At 36.0% G+C, this 17,544-nt stretch overlaps 1 protein-coding gene across 5 annotated transcripts in view; it reads right to left on the minus strand.

Moving 5' to 3' along the window:
* STAG2 (STAG2 cohesin complex component) overlaps positions 1 to 17,544 on the minus strand; it is a 72,556-nt gene that overhangs the window by 16,472 nt on the left and 38,540 nt on the right. For all 5 annotated transcript variants that reach the window (XM_064713353.1, XM_064713349.1, XM_064713350.1 and 2 more), the window contains exons 5-20: positions 15,747 to 15,843; positions 14,400 to 14,476; positions 12,631 to 12,835; positions 10,241 to 10,392; positions 8,947 to 9,020; positions 8,709 to 8,832; positions 7,592 to 7,690; positions 7,417 to 7,496; positions 6,795 to 6,902; positions 5,846 to 5,957; positions 5,152 to 5,269; positions 4,326 to 4,429; positions 3,360 to 3,452; positions 3,076 to 3,165; positions 1,809 to 2,012; positions 252 to 322 (exon numbers count right to left, since the gene is read on the minus strand). In XM_064713353.1, coding sequence (XP_064569423.1) covers positions 252 to 322; positions 1,809 to 2,012; positions 3,076 to 3,165; positions 3,360 to 3,452; positions 4,326 to 4,429; positions 5,152 to 5,269; positions 5,846 to 5,957; positions 6,795 to 6,902; positions 7,417 to 7,496; positions 7,592 to 7,690; positions 8,709 to 8,832; positions 8,947 to 9,020; positions 10,241 to 10,392; positions 12,631 to 12,835; positions 14,400 to 14,476; positions 15,747 to 15,843 — 1,808 coding nt within the window. The remainder of the gene's footprint in view (positions 1 to 251; positions 323 to 1,808; positions 2,013 to 3,075; positions 3,166 to 3,359; positions 3,453 to 4,325; positions 4,430 to 5,151; positions 5,270 to 5,845; positions 5,958 to 6,794; positions 6,903 to 7,416; positions 7,497 to 7,591; positions 7,691 to 8,708; positions 8,833 to 8,946; positions 9,021 to 10,240; positions 10,393 to 12,630; positions 12,836 to 14,399; positions 14,477 to 15,746; positions 15,844 to 17,544) is intronic.

Genomic DNA, 17,544 nt, shown 5'->3' on the forward strand with positions numbered 1-17,544 from the left:
ACTAATTAATTAATTTAATTTTTTAATTTATGTTGAAAAAGCCCAGCCACTGAATACCTCCCCACCCAAACCAGCACACACACACACAAAATAACAAAGAAACCCCAAAACAATCCCATGAAGTTGCATTAAAAAGTAAGATGTATCATATTAAAAACAAACAAGCCCCTCACCACAAACACTGATACTGAATTAAAAACAAACAATTTCCCCACCACAAACCCTGACTGACATGTGCAGAAGCCACTTACTTGTGAAAAGCAGTGATTCTCTTCAGTGTTGACAAGACTTGATATGCATCATCTTCATCAGGTTCCTCCCCCTATTTAATAATCATACAGTGAGATACCTCAAGCAGTGTAGTCTCAGTGAACTGGGGAACTTAATACAACCAAACCCACAAACCCCCAAACTGGGGGGCAGGAGAGGGTGCAGACCTGATTCTAAATTATTGATAAATGATTTATCATGTCATATATGCTTTCAGAAGAGTCAGAGACAGGGCAGTCAGCAGTTCATATCTAGAGATGGAGTCAATGATGTTAAATGTCTTTTCCAACCTTGACAATTCTAGGATTCTACAAAAGGAGGAGAAGGGAGAAGAAAAGGGAAAAGCCTAGGCTAGTGAAATACAATGTATAATGTAGGTGCTTCTATTTTCTCTGAAGAATCCAGCAGAGGCCACTGTCAGACAAAAGACACTGGACTAGACGGGCCACAGGTCAGTACCTCAGTCTTACTTTAATCACAGAAAAGTCTCTGAGTCAGGTAAGGGAACTGGTTTGTTCTAATCTTCCTGTAAGTTCTGACAAACTCGCATTTGGTAAAGAAAGAGTAAAAATCAAAGGGTCAGAAAAGTATCTATTTGTACATAAGATAAACTATCTGAGGTCAAGAAACTCCTCCCCAGTCTAGCAGAGATAATGCAAGTTTTACTATTCTGTAGTTGCACAACCTATCAAAGAACTAAGGATTTCAACACTTCCACCAGAGTATTTGCCTTTTTCCTTCAAGCCAACTTCTGACATCTCATTTCCTTGCTTTATGTCTCATTCTTTCTTTTCATCACAAAGGGAAACAAATGGGCACATTTCTTGTTTGGGATTTCTAGAATGGAATTCTAGTTCAGAACAAAAAGCAAGAGAAAAAAGGAGAGCTTGATAAACTACATGCATCTGAGAAATGTTAAGAATGAAGCTGTCAAAAAGACACTTCCTATGCTCCTCACCACAGATGAAAAGGAGAAACAAATTTTGTCTGAATGTCAGAGATCCCACATAGTGAAGTTAAATACTCTATCAGGAGATTCTCACTTCTCAGATCAACACAGTGTGGGAACAAAGTTATTTTTGATCTACTAACTGCATCTGCTTGCATTCAGGAAGGGAGGGGGAGTGTTTTCTAGAGATTTTGATATTTAACAACAGCAACATGCAACCACAGGCAAGACTAGCAACAGTAGTACATCTGAGGAGAATCCTGGGGGAATTACAATACTACAACTCTCAAAAATGAAGGCCTCAAAAGCTAAGAGTAAAAAGTTTATGTATTTAATTGTTTATCTGAAACTTATCCCAAATTCCCAAAGGACTCTTGTCAAAAGGAGACCAAAATTAAAGACTCACTACAAGAACAGCCTGTGCTCACACTATCACAGCATCGACACTGTTGTATTATTGCACTTGACTTAAGAGTTTTGAAAACCAGAGGGAAGCTCCCATCCTTAGCTCTGACTTGCAGAGAAAGACAGAAAAAATACTGGAAATATTTACAAGGGCAGGAAAAGGTGATCTTGCACATTAAAATACCTCTTGCAGGAAGTCCTCAAGCAGTCGATTAAACTTGTCTGCCAATTCATCTATTAACTGACTTCTTGCAATGTCAACCCTGTTAAAGATTGTGAACTCTTCATTACAGAGAGCATGGTAGGTTTTTGAACAGGCTTCCAAAACATCTATATCTGTGTGCTTCTCCACAATGTCCCGGATTTGTCGCAGTAAGGCATCCAAATGCTGCAAGGAAGACAAGTCAAAGAAGAAAATATATTATTTTTATTTTCATATATATATATACACATGCAAATATACACAGGCATATTTAATAAACCTTAAAGAATTTTAAAAGGTCAATTCTGTTAATTACTTCTGTAACTATAATACAGAACACAAACATCTCCTAGAAAATCAGTGAAGCTTCTGAGAAATTAAGTCTATTTATCAAAAATTAAGTTGGAGTTTGTCAAAGACCAAATCTCAGAAGTAATTAAAAGTTTGCTGTTGTTGGTATGGTCTTATCTAACACTTGAATTTGCAATGACAACTGAACAACACAGAAGTATTTACCTCCCACTCACACAAACATTTATGCATGTTTATGTGTGCCTTAAAAGCTGTATAATTGAAGTTTTAGTTTCATAACACTCTACTGTCCACCAACTAAAGCCAACTTCAGCTGTTCATATATTCCTCCCTCAACCTGAGATGCTCACTGCTGCTCTAGCACTGCTGGCTGTGCTGTCAACTACACATTTCATCACTTTTAGACTCTAATGATTTCCAGCTACTTCCTTCACAATGCAGTAGCACATCTGAGAAGGAGACAGAGATGAGAACAGCTTCAACTTCATCATCATAGCAGATAAAATGAGAGCAGTAACTACATCATTTGTGATCTGGTATCCTTCCTCTTTTTTATGCAATGATGATGGTGCTTTTCTAGCTTCAGTGAGAGGAAGAAAAAGAGAACTTACTGAGCTGTTTCTATAAGCTTTATCTGTCAGACAGCTATCACAAATACGACCATAACCCAGTAATAAATGTTCTCAAGTTCATTTAATTGGAAGATTTTCTGTTAAAGCTGGCCAGACAGGCCTTAGAAGACTCATATTTTCAGTATCTCTAAGAAGAGCAGTCAGTCACAATTCTGAAATTGAACTCACACTATCAGTAAGGGTTACAATAAATAAAATCTCCTTTACAAAAAAAAACCACTCCTAAAATGGTGACTGAAATTCTAGTGATGAAGTCTAAATTCTGGGACTTTTCCTTTAATGTTTGTGTGTGGAAGTTACTGTACCTTTTCTAATCGCCCCGTTGTATAGATTTCCAAATCAAAGTATTGTGGCAACTGCAGTAAGTTGGTGACTTTTTCTGCATCTACAGAATACTGTAAAATTGGCACAGAAAAAAAGTTTAGTTGATAAAGTCTTGGACAACATAATTCATTACAGAACAAGTAAATGTAAACAAAAATTAGTAAGAAAAAAATAAAACTCATGGCAAGCTGCATCCTCAATTACAGAAATATACTTGTAAACATTTCAACAATCATCCATCAGCAAGGAATGGAATTAAACCTACCTTTGCTAGCAACTGAGGAAGTGCCACTGCAAAAAGCTCAGTAATTTTTGTCCTGTCATCCAGCTGGGTTTTCTTTTCCTTTGCTGTCAGCACCTAAAATATTGGCATTGTGAGAATTTTACAGCTAAAAGTTCTGGTGCAAAGCTTCATTATTGTTAATGAAATGATCATTAGGTATACAGAGCTCTAAAATCACTGTAACATACCAATGTAAAGCAGAAGGAAATTGTGCAATTGTGCACAATTTTTTTTAATTGTGCAATTAAAAAAAATAGTAAGAAGAAAAATACCAACATTCAGCATTCAAAAATAAGATTAACTTGAAAACAGAAGTGATAACTTAGAACAAAAGGTTTACCTTTCCTGCAACAAAATACCATGACTGAAATGATAATGTAAGAATGGGGAGCCCTTCAGCTTACAATTTTTAGCAATATTTACTCAATTAATTTGTCAATCCTGTTTTCATACAAGCTTTCAACCTGTTCTTAAATGGGTTTCTTACCAAAATACGAACCAGTCTTGAGAGAAGAGTGCTTAATATCTTCCCAAAAGAGGCTGTCTAAACTCCACACAATCACAGAAAAGCCAACTGGTGGACTGGCCTTCTTTCAAGAGACTATCTGGTGGATTTTCCTTTCCTTTATTCTGTTCTTCCCCACTGAAAATAGTTCTAGCTTTTCCCAAATATTGATTCTAGTCCTCCCTTGAAATCAATACTGTTTTCAAAATCAATTTTTATTATCTTTACTAGTACAAACAAATGCAGTAGTTTGAACAGTACCAAGCACGTGCCCGAGTCCAGAAAAAGCAAACTAGCCAGGCTAGTCAGATGTGGAGACCAAAGCTCAATCTCCCATCTCAGTTCCTTCAGCAGCAATAGCCTACAATCTCTTCCTTCTTCCCACAGTGGCCCCACAGAGCCATTCCCACATCCCCAGATGAACAGGGTTTTTTGCTTCCTACCCTTTTCCCCGTTCCTCTTCCCACCGGAGGATGACACTCAGCCGCTTGCCGAATTGTACAAAGCATGATTTCAATCAGAGCACTTTCCTGCCTGTCTGTTAAAGCTGAAATTTAAGAAACAGATGTTAACACACAACTTATTTTTCATTTACCACAAGGATTGAGGTATGTTGAGATTTTTGTCTGGGTTTTGGGGGTTTTTCCAGCTTTTTGTTTAAGGCAAAAAGACAGACATGTAGACCAACAGCTCATTTCTAGAGATGGGGGTGACAGAGAGGATACAGTAAGTAAGTACCTTAAAAAACACCACCAGAAAATACTGAAAAATTTAGGGAATATCACTGGATGGGTCACAGGATAGGATGGAATAAAGACTTAAGTTTTATAATTCCTTTACTTCCTTTCTATTTTTCAGAGGTCCATTCACTAGGACCTATGAAATACAGAATTATACCAGGGGTTTTGTTTGGGTCTACTGTCATGAAAGAAATTACGTTCCTTTTCCTTATGGTAGTTTTAACAATAAATTAACCAGTTTCACAAGTAACTTAGTTTCTCCATGCCAAAAGTGCAGCCTGAACTTGTGGAGCACCAAGGCAACATTGCATGCTAATTCCTTCTCTTTTCTTCTAACCATTGCTCTTGTGTAACACTTCCATACCAGGTGGTGATCTCTTTCTACACTTCCTCACATTTCATAATTGGTATTAGTGACTTCTTATAGTCATGGAAACACAGAAAATATTTGTAAACATATTTTTCCCTTATTTCAAGCCTAACAAAAACAGCACAGCAATATAAACAAAGATCTACAAAAATCTCTTACGTTCTTCTCCATTGAGAGGCTCCTCCAGCAGAAGACTGTTCATACATTCCCAGTCCTTCAAGAGGTCTGTTGCACAGTCCCACATGCTGTCCACAAGATAAGCAGCATGTTCATGCAACTAAAATAAGAACATATTTAAGTATTTTATCAGCAATGAAGATTATTACAGAACTATAATATAGAGTGCTTCTCATGCTTGGCTCCTGCCTGTGGCAAAAATACAGAGCAAGTTTTGCAAGCTCTCTGGTTAAACAGAAGATTTTCTTCCCCAATTAACTTAAAAAGATGAATCCAGATCAACAACTACAAGGAGTAGTGCTACAAGATCTGTCAGAACCTGGGGGATAGGTGGGTAGGGATTGTGGGATTTTTTTCTTTTTTTCTCTGTCCCCTTTTAAATCTATCAATTCGCAATTTCTTTACACTTACACATCATCATGTTTGTCAGAGTAGCACTCACAGCCCGTCTCAATACTGTACTGACAGATCTTTCAAACAAACACAACCTTACAAAACAGTCTTTTGACCCCCATGTTGCTCCAACAACAAGAAAACCAGGACATGGACCATGGTTACTAACTAATGAGTGCGGTAAAAAAAAGACCAACAAAATTTAACTGACAAAAATTAGAACAACAACAAAAACACCCCACACACACCACAAAAACAAGGACATCTCTGAAATTCAACTTACTTCACTTTCCAAAAAGAAAAACACTAATGTCTTCACAAGATTAGCATTTGGACTTTGTCTTCCTCTCCTTTTGAGTATTCCATCATCTTCAGTATCTCTGCGGCTGAAAAGCCTAAAAGAAAAATTATTTCTTGACAACTTTCTTCTTCATTGCCTTCACCATAGTCCATTCACATCAAGATACTGGGTTTTTACACACTAAATACCTTGTTGCTTTGCTCCACATTTTACTTTGAAAGGCAGTAATCTGGGACAAGTAATCTGGGACAAAATATGCATTTTATATATGCTGAGTTAATATGCCACCGACTGTTTCCAGTGGGATGTATGATTACAACAAAATGCTTTACAAACATCAATGATAACTGCAGGTGCTTGAGGTCCTATGCTCCTCCTCAGCAAATGCTATTTTCTGAACTTCCCTACAGGAGACTTTAAAGCAGCTAAGAAATATTGGAAGGAGGTCTGAAAAATATTAGATGGAAACTCTATTTTGTTCTCCTACACACTTGACATGCTGGCTTTTTAGTGGATTTTTTAAATGAAAATATTTTATGAAATGGTCGTATGGGACAATGTGGAGGAGGCAGGCACAGGGGAGGAACTACAAACAGGAAAACACTCCTGATGCAAGCCCAAGTTTTAGGCCCCAAACTATATAAGCATTTTAAGATGTTTCACAGGGAGAATGGGAAAGGAGAAGACATAGGAACATTTTTATTCTATTCCCTGAAGGAACAAGCTTTCAAAGTCAAGTCCAAACTTCTATTTCACATTTAGAAAAACTACAGCAGTTTAGAAAATAGAGTAATATTACACTGTCTCTTCTTTCTTAAGGCCACTTTATGTTTCACTTTTTCCTTCTCTTGATTAAATCTAATAAGAACCATCATATTAATGCACACAAATCTACAGGACCAAGAAGTTAACTGTAATTTCTCCATCTTACTTTTTATAAAGAAATTCCCCTGCGGCAACTGCCACTGGCCGATGAGCTGAATAAACCAGGTGGTAGACATTTTCACAGTCTTCTGCAGTCAGAACTTCTTCACTACTCCTAGGGGTAGGGATGGGAAGAAGAAAAGAAAGAAAGAAAGAAAAAACCAAAAAGGCTGAGTCAACAAAGTATGAACTCTAATGAGGGAGATGGAAATGAATGAGAAGCTAAACCTTTTCCTTCAATTTATCATCCTAAAACTCCAGTCTTAGCTCCAAAGTCTTCCTGAACAAAACACATTGATGAAGTATGAGCTATTGCTAGAAGGTTATGCTCAGGACTCAACTACTGTGTAACATTCAATATATTCTGTGTTTTTCATTTCAACCATTCCATAATGGGTTTTAACTATGAGTCCCTAGCCCTTACACCTACTGAACTGAGGGAGACAAACAGTAACACTGTTCTAGACAGATTACTTTTGGAATTTTACTTTCTTTGAGTGTAAGATGCACAGACATTTCTATAGCCTTCAGATTATCTGAAGTGTCATGCTGCTGGCCTCACCCACAAGGCCAACACTTAAGTTTTGGTACTTGTTGTATGTCAGATAAGGAAATATACATGTACTTACTGTAAAACAAGAGTGAGTAATTTTATTGCTTGGACTGCAACGTCATATTCTTTGTCAAGAGTCATAGACACAATTCTATCCTAAGAACACAAAAGAAAATATTTTTGAAGAGGAAAGATGTGTAATGCAACTTTTAAAAAAATCATATGTACTCAAAGTAAGAAATAACACTAACCTTGAACCGACTGGTGAAGAGTTCCAATTTGGAATTAAGTTCCTTATTATAGTAAAGCCCTTGCAAAGCAGTTAGGCATTTGAGTCTTACTTCTCCTTGCTAAAATAAAATTAAGAACTGAATTAAAAGTCAAATACAGGATACTGATGTTATCTTCATGTCATACAGGATAAGTTTCTTTTACAGTGAGAATTAATTCAAAAACAAAGATTAAATGCTGTCACAATATGAATAATCATGTTAATGACATAAGGATATAACCTTCTTTGTAACAAGGCAGTGAAGCAACAAAAACTAACAAAACCCCCCCAAGGTCTTCCTGCAGTTACCATCTCCATAAATCAAAATACATCTGTTTCATTCTTTCTAAACACTCAAGATATTTGTATCATAGATGACCACTCCTTGTTCAATCAAAATTACTAAGTAGATAAAGAGAGCAATACTCCTCTTGAGATACAAGATCTGCTTCAGCAGAGTACATGTTCTAAGGCAAAGATGACCCCACCCACTGAAAGAGGTTATGGGGTTTTTACACCAAGCCAATGAACAGCACAGCAAGACCGAGCAGCCCTCAGTTCTTTCACTTCAAATTCAACAGCTTGAAGTTTCTGATGCAAGAACTGAGGCGATGTGCTGACTCAATAATGAGTCAGGGAGTATTTGTAAACCATGTTGACCCCTCCAAGCAGAGAATAGTCTCTAGGTGGTAGTTGGTAAATAACAGCTTGAGGCACTAACCAGCACAAAAGGGGGCTTTTCCCATACTTTTTGCAGCTAGATGAGAACACCAGAGTTTCATAACTTGACAAAACAGAGTACTGCCAGGCTATAGGGATGATGTGCTAACTTGAAGCAGTTAAGCATGATGAACTACAAGTTTGCATCAGCAATACATAAATAGAAAAGACCATTTGCCTACAAATAACAGTTTCTTAAAAAAAAAAAATCTGTATGTACTCTCTAAAAACATTCAAGTCTGGCTTATATGCATTTTGAAATGCTGGTGATAAGGAAAGCAGTGATCAACTCAAACAGTTAAGAGATGCAAACCTAGTCTGGAAAGATCAATAACTAAAACCAAGGAGTTCTGCTCCTTTTGCTCTGTGCAGTTTACCTTGTCATGCATAGTCCACCCCACATATTTTAAGTAGCTGTCATTGAGGAAGGCATCACTGTACATTTTCATCCATATTCCAATCTCCTCAATGCAGATGGCTCTAATTTCAGCAATTGCATCTCTGTGGAGAGAAGTGGGGCAGTAAGTTCAAAGAGATGAATAATTAGAAATAACCTGCCCCCAGCTTCCAGAATAAATTAATGATGCTACACATTACTTACTGAGAGAAACTTACCGATATCTGTGCACAAAAACACCCTTAAATATTGCATTCATCATGTTTTCTATTTCATCCTGATTTTCTTGAAGCTGAAAGAATGTAGAGAATACATAAACAGTGAGCAGCATTTTTACAGTCAGATCAGATGGTGCTGATGCTAGACAAACTGAATTAACATTTACAAGTGTGACCATTAAATCCTTTCACAGATTCAGAAATATTCACAGATCTGTTTCACAATACAATATGCTATTATTTAAGAAATTATACCTACCACAGTATACAAATTTTAGTAATTCTGGTTACTGGGAAACTGTTCTTCAAGTGTAACAAAGACATCTTGTGTTTCTGAAAGGCCCTTCTTAATTTGTAAGAAAGCCTGATTTAATTTCCTAGTAACATCATTGCTTTTTTACATATCTATGTATTACTCACACTAGGACAGGCCCTGCACACATATCTAACAAAACTACATTGAATGGCTTGTTCAGAGATCAGTCTCGAACTGTAAGATCTTTGGGAGATGATCAGAAGGCAAACTTGTTAGTTTGTCTCAATGTCAGGAAAAAAAGTCCTTAACAGGTAACAGTACAAATGCTGAAGAGCAAAGGTGAGATGTTTCCTTTGATCATGAAGAAGTCATTCCTAACGTCTAAAAACCAAAAACCTAAAAGAAAATAAACATCACCACCACCACCCAAAAAACAAACAAAAACCAAACCTCCAATTGCCCCAACAGTACAAACTGAAACCTGATTGAATTAGGGCTTTCAACAAGACAACGTTGTCAGCAATGAATCAGCAAGTCTCTTACACAAAAGAAAGAAAACAGAAGTAGACTGCATTTTCAACTTTGATAGTGCTTTCTGTACATGAGAAAAGCCTTATCTGAAGCCTTTAAATACATTTTCTGCTGAGATCATTACTGACATTAAAAAAGCAGTATTTTGCTCCAAGATCATGGAGATCTTCTCTAGAAGCCAAAACCTGTCAATGTGTGGTAACTTTCAATACATATTTGAGCTCAATGTAGGAAACTCCTCAAGAAATACAACAAAAATGTATTTATTACTGATTGCAATCTCTCTCACTAACCTCACTGCAACACTACTATTTTTAAGACTCTACATTTACTTCTTTTTACAGAAAACCAGACAGTAGAAAGCACCTTGCAAAGTTGTTCAAGCATTAAATATGAACAACCTGAAGAGCTAGAGATAGATAACTACCAAAACCAATTAGAGAACAAGATTAATTATTAGTGGCCATTTATGAACATTCATATTTATGAATACTTAGTTGGACTAACCTCCTTTCTCTTCTGTAGTAAGAGCTCCAGCCTATCATTAGCTCGTTTCCCAATGATTTTATTTCGTTCTGCTTCATACTGCCGCTGCGTGTTGTCCATGTTAATACTTAGATTTAATGCCACATTCACTAAAGCAGTCATCAGTTTCATGGCTACAAAAGTAAGTGAAAAGAATAAGGATTATTTAAAAGGTTACCTGATCTAAGAAAACTTAGAAGAAAAATCTTGACACCTCTTCTGGTGAACCCTTGCTGTATCTATGAAAATATATTTAGTGTAATTTTCTGATACACAAACTTATGCAATGTTTTACCAAGCACTGCATCATTATTTATCAAGACAATAGATGCAATATTGCTATTCTGTTCTTTTTTATCACTAATTTTATAAGCATTATTTTTATTATATGTACATTATTAGTATTGAATTGAGAGATACAAGATCTGTTTCCTCCCCAAAATGAAGGAAGAATGTAAGATCAATAAACTTAGCCCAAGAAATACTAGAATAATGTTATCAGAGTCAGTTAGACTGATACCATTCAGTCTTAAACATATAAGAATTTTTTTTCTTCAAAAGGAAATGTCTTAGACAACCAACACCACTATATCACACCAGTCTTTTCTACTCAATTTAATTTTTAAAAGGTGCAGGTTTTCAAAAGATTCATTTATTAGCAGAAGCAGAGAAAGCCCACTAGCCGACTACAAGCCAGAAAACCAAAATATAAAACACACTTGCGTGGGATTTTTCTGTCCTTTTATTTTTAGCTCAACCCTTTTTAAAAGGGTGCAGACAAATACCCCTTTTTCAGAAAGTAAAAGGTGATCAATTGTGTACTTGCTTGCCATGTGAGCTTCTGTAATAAGGCACAGGCATAAAAGGGCTTGCACTGGCAGAGCAGACAGAAAATTCATGTGCATGTATCACCAGCATAAAGCTCACGAGCAAGGCTTAAAGACATGCAGTTACATTGAAATATCATCTCACACTGTGATCTCCAAGATTAAAGAGCAAGTCTGAGTTAATCACAGAAGCTGAAATTAACAGAAGTACTAGTAAATATGGATACAAGGATTTTGCTGGCACTCTTTTCCATATAAAATATGATCTTCAACAATGCAAACACTAAAACTCAGATGAACACACAAAACCAACAGAATTCACTGCTGATGTGAACAAATGAAAACACATGGCTTGTAAAAAAATATTTTGTTTGAAGGAAACTAACATGCAACAGGGCAATTTCTGCAACTTTTATTCAGGCACAACTCCAATTAAAAAAAAAAACAAAGGTAATAACTTGCTTTTTAAGATCTAGAATTGTATTAAGTCATATAGTGCAACAGTCAAAACTGATGATACAGTAGAATCTGTAAATTCTCCAGAAATAAAAAGTGTTGTTTCTCTCTCCATAAGAAATGCTCTGGCTGGTAGAAGTCACACAGCAGCAGCCCCACATGCAGTGTGCTAATGTAAATTCAAGAGGGTTATCAAGGATGCAGAAGGACTGACATGACAGTCAGGACTGAAGCCAGCTGTAAATCAGCCAGGTCAAGGGAAGCTAACAATAATTACTTCCTGTGTGGCAAAACCTCAGTTTCACACTCTGCCTCATTTTACCTTGTTCAAAGTAAAATTGTTACCATAACCTCACATAAGCTGACAGCCACACCAAGCCATTCACAATCCTTCCTCAGTAATCAGTGCAAGTTTAGGACTCCCTTATCCAAGAAGCTCATCCTTTGTCCACACAAATACAGTTCTTTGAAACATTCCATACTTAACTCAAAGGATTTCTTCACAATTTAACATATTGGGAAAAAATTATGTGAAGAGGTCAATTACATAAAACACAGAAATTTAGAGACTGTATTACTGATGAAAAAATTATTTTAATGATTTCTAATGCAAAGACTGGAAATGCTACTTTACATAACGCCATGGCCTCAATATGTAGCACAATTTAAGTTTGTAGTAAAAATTGCATCCAACATAAACTACAACTTCTGTTTGACTTAATGCAGAGCATGAACAGGTTCAACTGCATTTGAGATTAAAAGACACCTACACCCTTATTTATGATCAAAGACAATCTAGTAGAATCAACTAGATTTCCTTCCATTTACTTTTCTGCTAAAGGTAACAAAAATTAAAATACCAGAGAGCTAGAATGTTTAAAAATAGTGCTGTGTTTTTAGTAACAAAAATCCAAGATAAAAAGCTGTCTAAAGATGAAAACTATCACAAAATAAAACCTAAGTTGAATGTTGAATATTAAAAAGTTCAAGCAGAGTAATTCTGTCCCATGCAACACAAAACATTAAATGTAAGCAATACCCAAATAAATGTAATTAATAATAATACCCAAATAAATAGAATTTACTGACCTGCCAGTGTGCTAGTGTGCCGAAAGGCTCTGACCTGTGAGTCTGAGAGCCCCGTGAGCAGGGAAATGACAGTGTCCATCATGTACTCATCATAGATGATGCTGTACTGACACTGTCGGACCAGCACTCCAATGAACTCACAAAAACTGGATTTGAACTTTTTCCACTGGGGGCCAGCCATAGTTAGTGGATAATCTCCACTATCCTATTAAAACACAGAAAAGGAAACAGGAAACTCTTTCAAACACTTTGAAAGTTATTTCATTAAATAAAGATTAAGAAGAGATACGTGCAACTTTAAAGCCAAAATCTCAGAGGCCTTAAAAATGATACATCAGAAGAATATGATTCCATAAATATGAATATACTTTGCAGCTGAGGCTTGTTATAACACAAAGACAACATTATAACTACTAGTTCCTCTTTTTTGTTTGACACAAAGTAAATGGAAAAAATTATTTGCCTTACAAATCTTTGTTACACTAGAATCATCACGTGAACAGTTAGGTGACAAGTTTAGGAACAGGTTGGGATCATAAGGAAGTTGACAGGGAAATGCTCACATATCACACTGAAATTTCCTGAAGGCATAAAATTACCTACTACAACACCTCAAATATAACAAATGTGTGCCCTCTCATGATATGGGAGCCTTTACAAATAATGGTGAAATGACAGGGACAAAAAGAATCATTTGTGTCAGTGCCACTGTGAACAGTTTCCTTAAGAGGCTGAGCAACAAAACTGGTTCAAAAATAAAGTAAGTATCCATGAAAAGGGATTAGAAATCTGAGAGCTGCTCATTAGAATTCTATTACAATAAAGAGTCAGCATGACATAGTGATTAAAAAACCATGTGCCAACAGTCCTAGGTGTGGCTTTAAAAATTTCACACAATATTGCCTTAGAGTAGTCAAATCTATTTATGCATTGAGGTAGTTTTAAGGAATACTAAAATTCCTTGAAAGAAAAGGATATTACATTATCTCCTCAGTTAGAGTTATTGATATTTTTCATTATTGGAGGAGTGGCAGTGGAGAGAATTGCATCTGTACTAGACAAATTTGGAGAGGAGGTTTTAAAGCTACATTTACGTTCTCTGAACACAGGATGAAAGGAACACCACTCAAACCCAGGAAAATCAAAAACAAATGAAAGCCAAATGAAACAAACAAAAAAAACCCAAAACAAAAACAAAATAAAAACTACAAAAAACAAACAAAACAAAAAGAAACCCATCACCCATCAAAAAAAAAAAAGAAACCAATACATCTCATTTACCCCAACACTCTGTGGAACAGAAAGTGACAATTTAAAGGGAAAAAACCATAATCCCTATCAAACGAAAAGCATTAGTCTTCAACTGGATAATAATCAAATTTAAATCCCCACGATTTGTAGATTAATGAATGCATAGAAATAAATTCAGCAACCATTTTAGGAGACAATATAAGGCCCCATATAAACAGCAAGATAGGGAGGCATCCCCCAGTGCCACCAAAGTAGGAGTTCCCATTATTTAAAAACTGAAAGTCAATACTGATTTCTTAAACCATTAATAAAATAAGTTGTATACATGCAGAACTTTACTTCCTAGTCTTTTAAGTTCAGTGAAATAAGAGTTAAACATTTTCATTCATAAAAGTCCTGTAATTTTTGTAACTCCATATTCTTGAAATAAATATCTTGAAATAAACGTGATCCAGCAAGATTAGGACAGGTAAAAGGAAAATAAAAATGAATACATAACCAGCACTTCATTAAATTACCTCATCAAATTCTTCAGTCATTTTTCGGATAATTTCAGAATTCTGCATATGTCGGAACATCTCTGCTGTAACAACTCCTGCAATTTAGATATTAGGTCATTAGCACTGTTAATATGAAAGCTGTAGATGGCAGATGACATACCTCCTGCTACAATGTCAAAATAACCCATTTTCACCAAACCTACTGATTACACATGTATATTTTTAATAAATTTCACTTTTTTTCTTCTATCATTCCTGTATAACAAATACATAACAGCACTTATTTATGTGGGGTTTAGTCTTATTCTTCTTAAGAAGTGTGTTTGTGTGCATGTACACACACATCTAGAATTTACTCATTCACTCAATCAGAAGTCAAAGGTACTTGTGCCAGGCCTCTGTACCAGTGAGCATTCCACCACCTGCACTGACCTTTTGGGACTCAAGATTCTAAATAGTGCAAGACAATTTCCAACAGCTGTATTGCTACTTCTTCTCTTCTGCACTATAATAAACAGAGCACTTTCATAAAATTTCTATTTGTCTTGGCCTCAAATTGTTAGACCTCCCGAAGTTTACTGCAAAAATTCATGACAAGGATCATCACAGAAATCATTAAAGGATTCTGCAGCTTTATCTTGTAACAGAAATCAAAAGGTCACTATTCCTGAAAGTGCAGATAACCTCTGAGGAACACTGTTCGCTTTCTGGAGATTTACACTCGTTTAAAAGTTTATCAGGACAGAGAAGCACTTGAGCAGAAGAAATTACATCCAGTCCTCCTCTGCCAAGCATGGTGACACTGCAAGGCAAGTTACCTTCTCTTCAAGAGGAGGTGAGAGGTAAAAGAATGGAGGACATGGAAATTTGGAAAGAAAATTCAGAAAATAAAGAAAAAAATATGGAAACACAACCTTACTGTAGACAGGCTACCACAAAGTTGTCCATAATATCTTTTGAAACAAGCATGTCTACAAAAGCTATGAAGCAACTTTAATCAATGATAAAACACAGGTACATCCAAATTAGAATTCCAAGACTGAATACCCTGAACTATTAGTGATAGGAGAAATGATTTTCTGAAATAATAGCAGGAACAAAAGAAGAGGAAGCACATGTTAAATACCAGTACTGATTTCTATCTGCTGTAAATACAAAAGGCTTAATCAACACTTGAAACTACATTATAGGATTCTAAACCTCCTGCTCCCACATTCAGAAATACTTGTTTAACTCCAAGAACCTGATAATGTAAACTTGCTCTGGGGGTGAAGCAGTCTTACAGCCTGAGTGGTATGAAAGCAAAGACTGAGAATCATGCTGTAATATTGCCTAAATGGATGAGTAACCAATTCAGGATCTTACCTTTGCAGCCTGAACACTGAATAAAGAAGTTAATGAGATCAAGAAGTGCTATATCTCGGTCATGTTTGTATGACTCTATCCAGTCATCCACTACAGACTGAAAGAAAACAAATAAAAAGGCACTGCTCAGTATTCACAAATTGAAGACATTGTTACTTAACTGCTTTCAAGTAAGTAATTCTTCTTCATTCCTTTAAGTAACTTGAACTCTTTTTTGATTACTACAGAACTAAATGTTTAAATGTTCTTTTACTGCTGTATGTTCTCAAGAACTCCTTTTATTCTATAAACATATACCAGTACAAAAATGACACCTGAACATAAAGCACAGGAACACCATATCCTTCTACAGTAACATTTTTGGGAAGAACCCAAAAAATAATTGGGGCATATTACAGAATCAGGTTTTTTATTTACACCCTCCCCCTGCTGTGCCAAGCCACTGATATTTCTTTGAAGATATTATTTGTGCATTCAATTCCAACAGCTACAGCTCCCGATATTCTTCAAAAAATGTGTCCCTTGGATGAACTTTGCTTCATCCACATTTGCCATAACAGGATGAACAGCACTGCCCTACACTCCATGGATATTAATTACTCTGTAGTCACTAAGCCAAAGAGGAACAAGCACGTTTTATTAAAAGACCTTAATGTGAAGCAATTAAACCTGTGAAAATCATTTTGAGAAAACAGAATTTACATGCAATTATGCTTTAACCATCCATTTGTAGAGTATAAACCATCTACTGCCAAGGTCATAAAACACACACACACAATTTTATTAACATAGGTACAAGAGACTCGCTGTAGTATCAAGTTTTCATGTTTTGATTTTTTTTAATACGTTAGTACCCTTCCCTAAATGATGGAGTAATTCAGAATTTCAAAAGACAGCTGGACTATGCACCATCTCCAAGCCTCCCTGTCTGTATTCTCAGTGCTGACTCTCACAGCCAATATTGCTGTGAGGACAAATAAAACATATTGAAGAAAAATTTCTGAACAGAGATTCAGCTAAATCCCTCTTCCCTGAATCTCAGATTGTTTATGGTGTCATGCACAACTGTTGTCAGCACAACAAAAACAATGAAAAACTCAAAGTGAAACCATCATGCTCTTTCCAGGAGGAAAAGAACCTATGAACTGGACCTGAGTGGACTGACCTGAAGGGATGAATGAAATATGGAGAAATCAAATTCAGCTTCTAAAGAAGGCCATCATGCAAGAATTGAAGAATGATAGGAACAGAATAAATATTTCCATTAGGCAGCCTTGTGTTCAGAATCTATTCAATTTAAAGAAGTGCCAGCAAAACAGTTGTTTCTTGAAACATTTTGTTTCAGTGAATGAATCACCTCTTTCTGCCAGGGAAGAGACACTAATTCACAGGATCACAGGATGGATTCGGTTGGAAAAGACCTTTGAGGTCGTCAAGTCCAACCCATTACTTAACAGCACCTTGTCAGCCAATTCAGAAGGTACAGAATAGAATTTAAAATAAAACAGTTAACTTAAAATTATTACCAAAATTTTCCCAGATAAGCAAACACTGAGGGCCATGGAGGAAACTTTGTCCTCTGACTGCTGAAATGGACTTTAGTTTAAAAATAATTAGAGATTTTTTTTCTTCCTAGTTTTAAAAAAATTGACCACAATTCAGGTATCAATTTCCCAATTCAACAAAGTAATCAGACCTGGCAAAGGTTCATTTTGCCCTTAGAAAGCAAAATATTTTGACTGTATATAATTTTAAACAGTTAAAAATTCATGAAGATACAATTACTGATTACTGGCTG

The sequence above is a fragment of the Zonotrichia leucophrys genome, chromosome 4A, assembly GCF_028769735.1.
Source record: "Zonotrichia leucophrys gambelii isolate GWCS_2022_RI chromosome 4A, RI_Zleu_2.0, whole genome shotgun sequence".
NCBI classification, from domain to species: Eukaryota; Metazoa; Chordata; class Aves; order Passeriformes; family Passerellidae; genus Zonotrichia; species Zonotrichia leucophrys.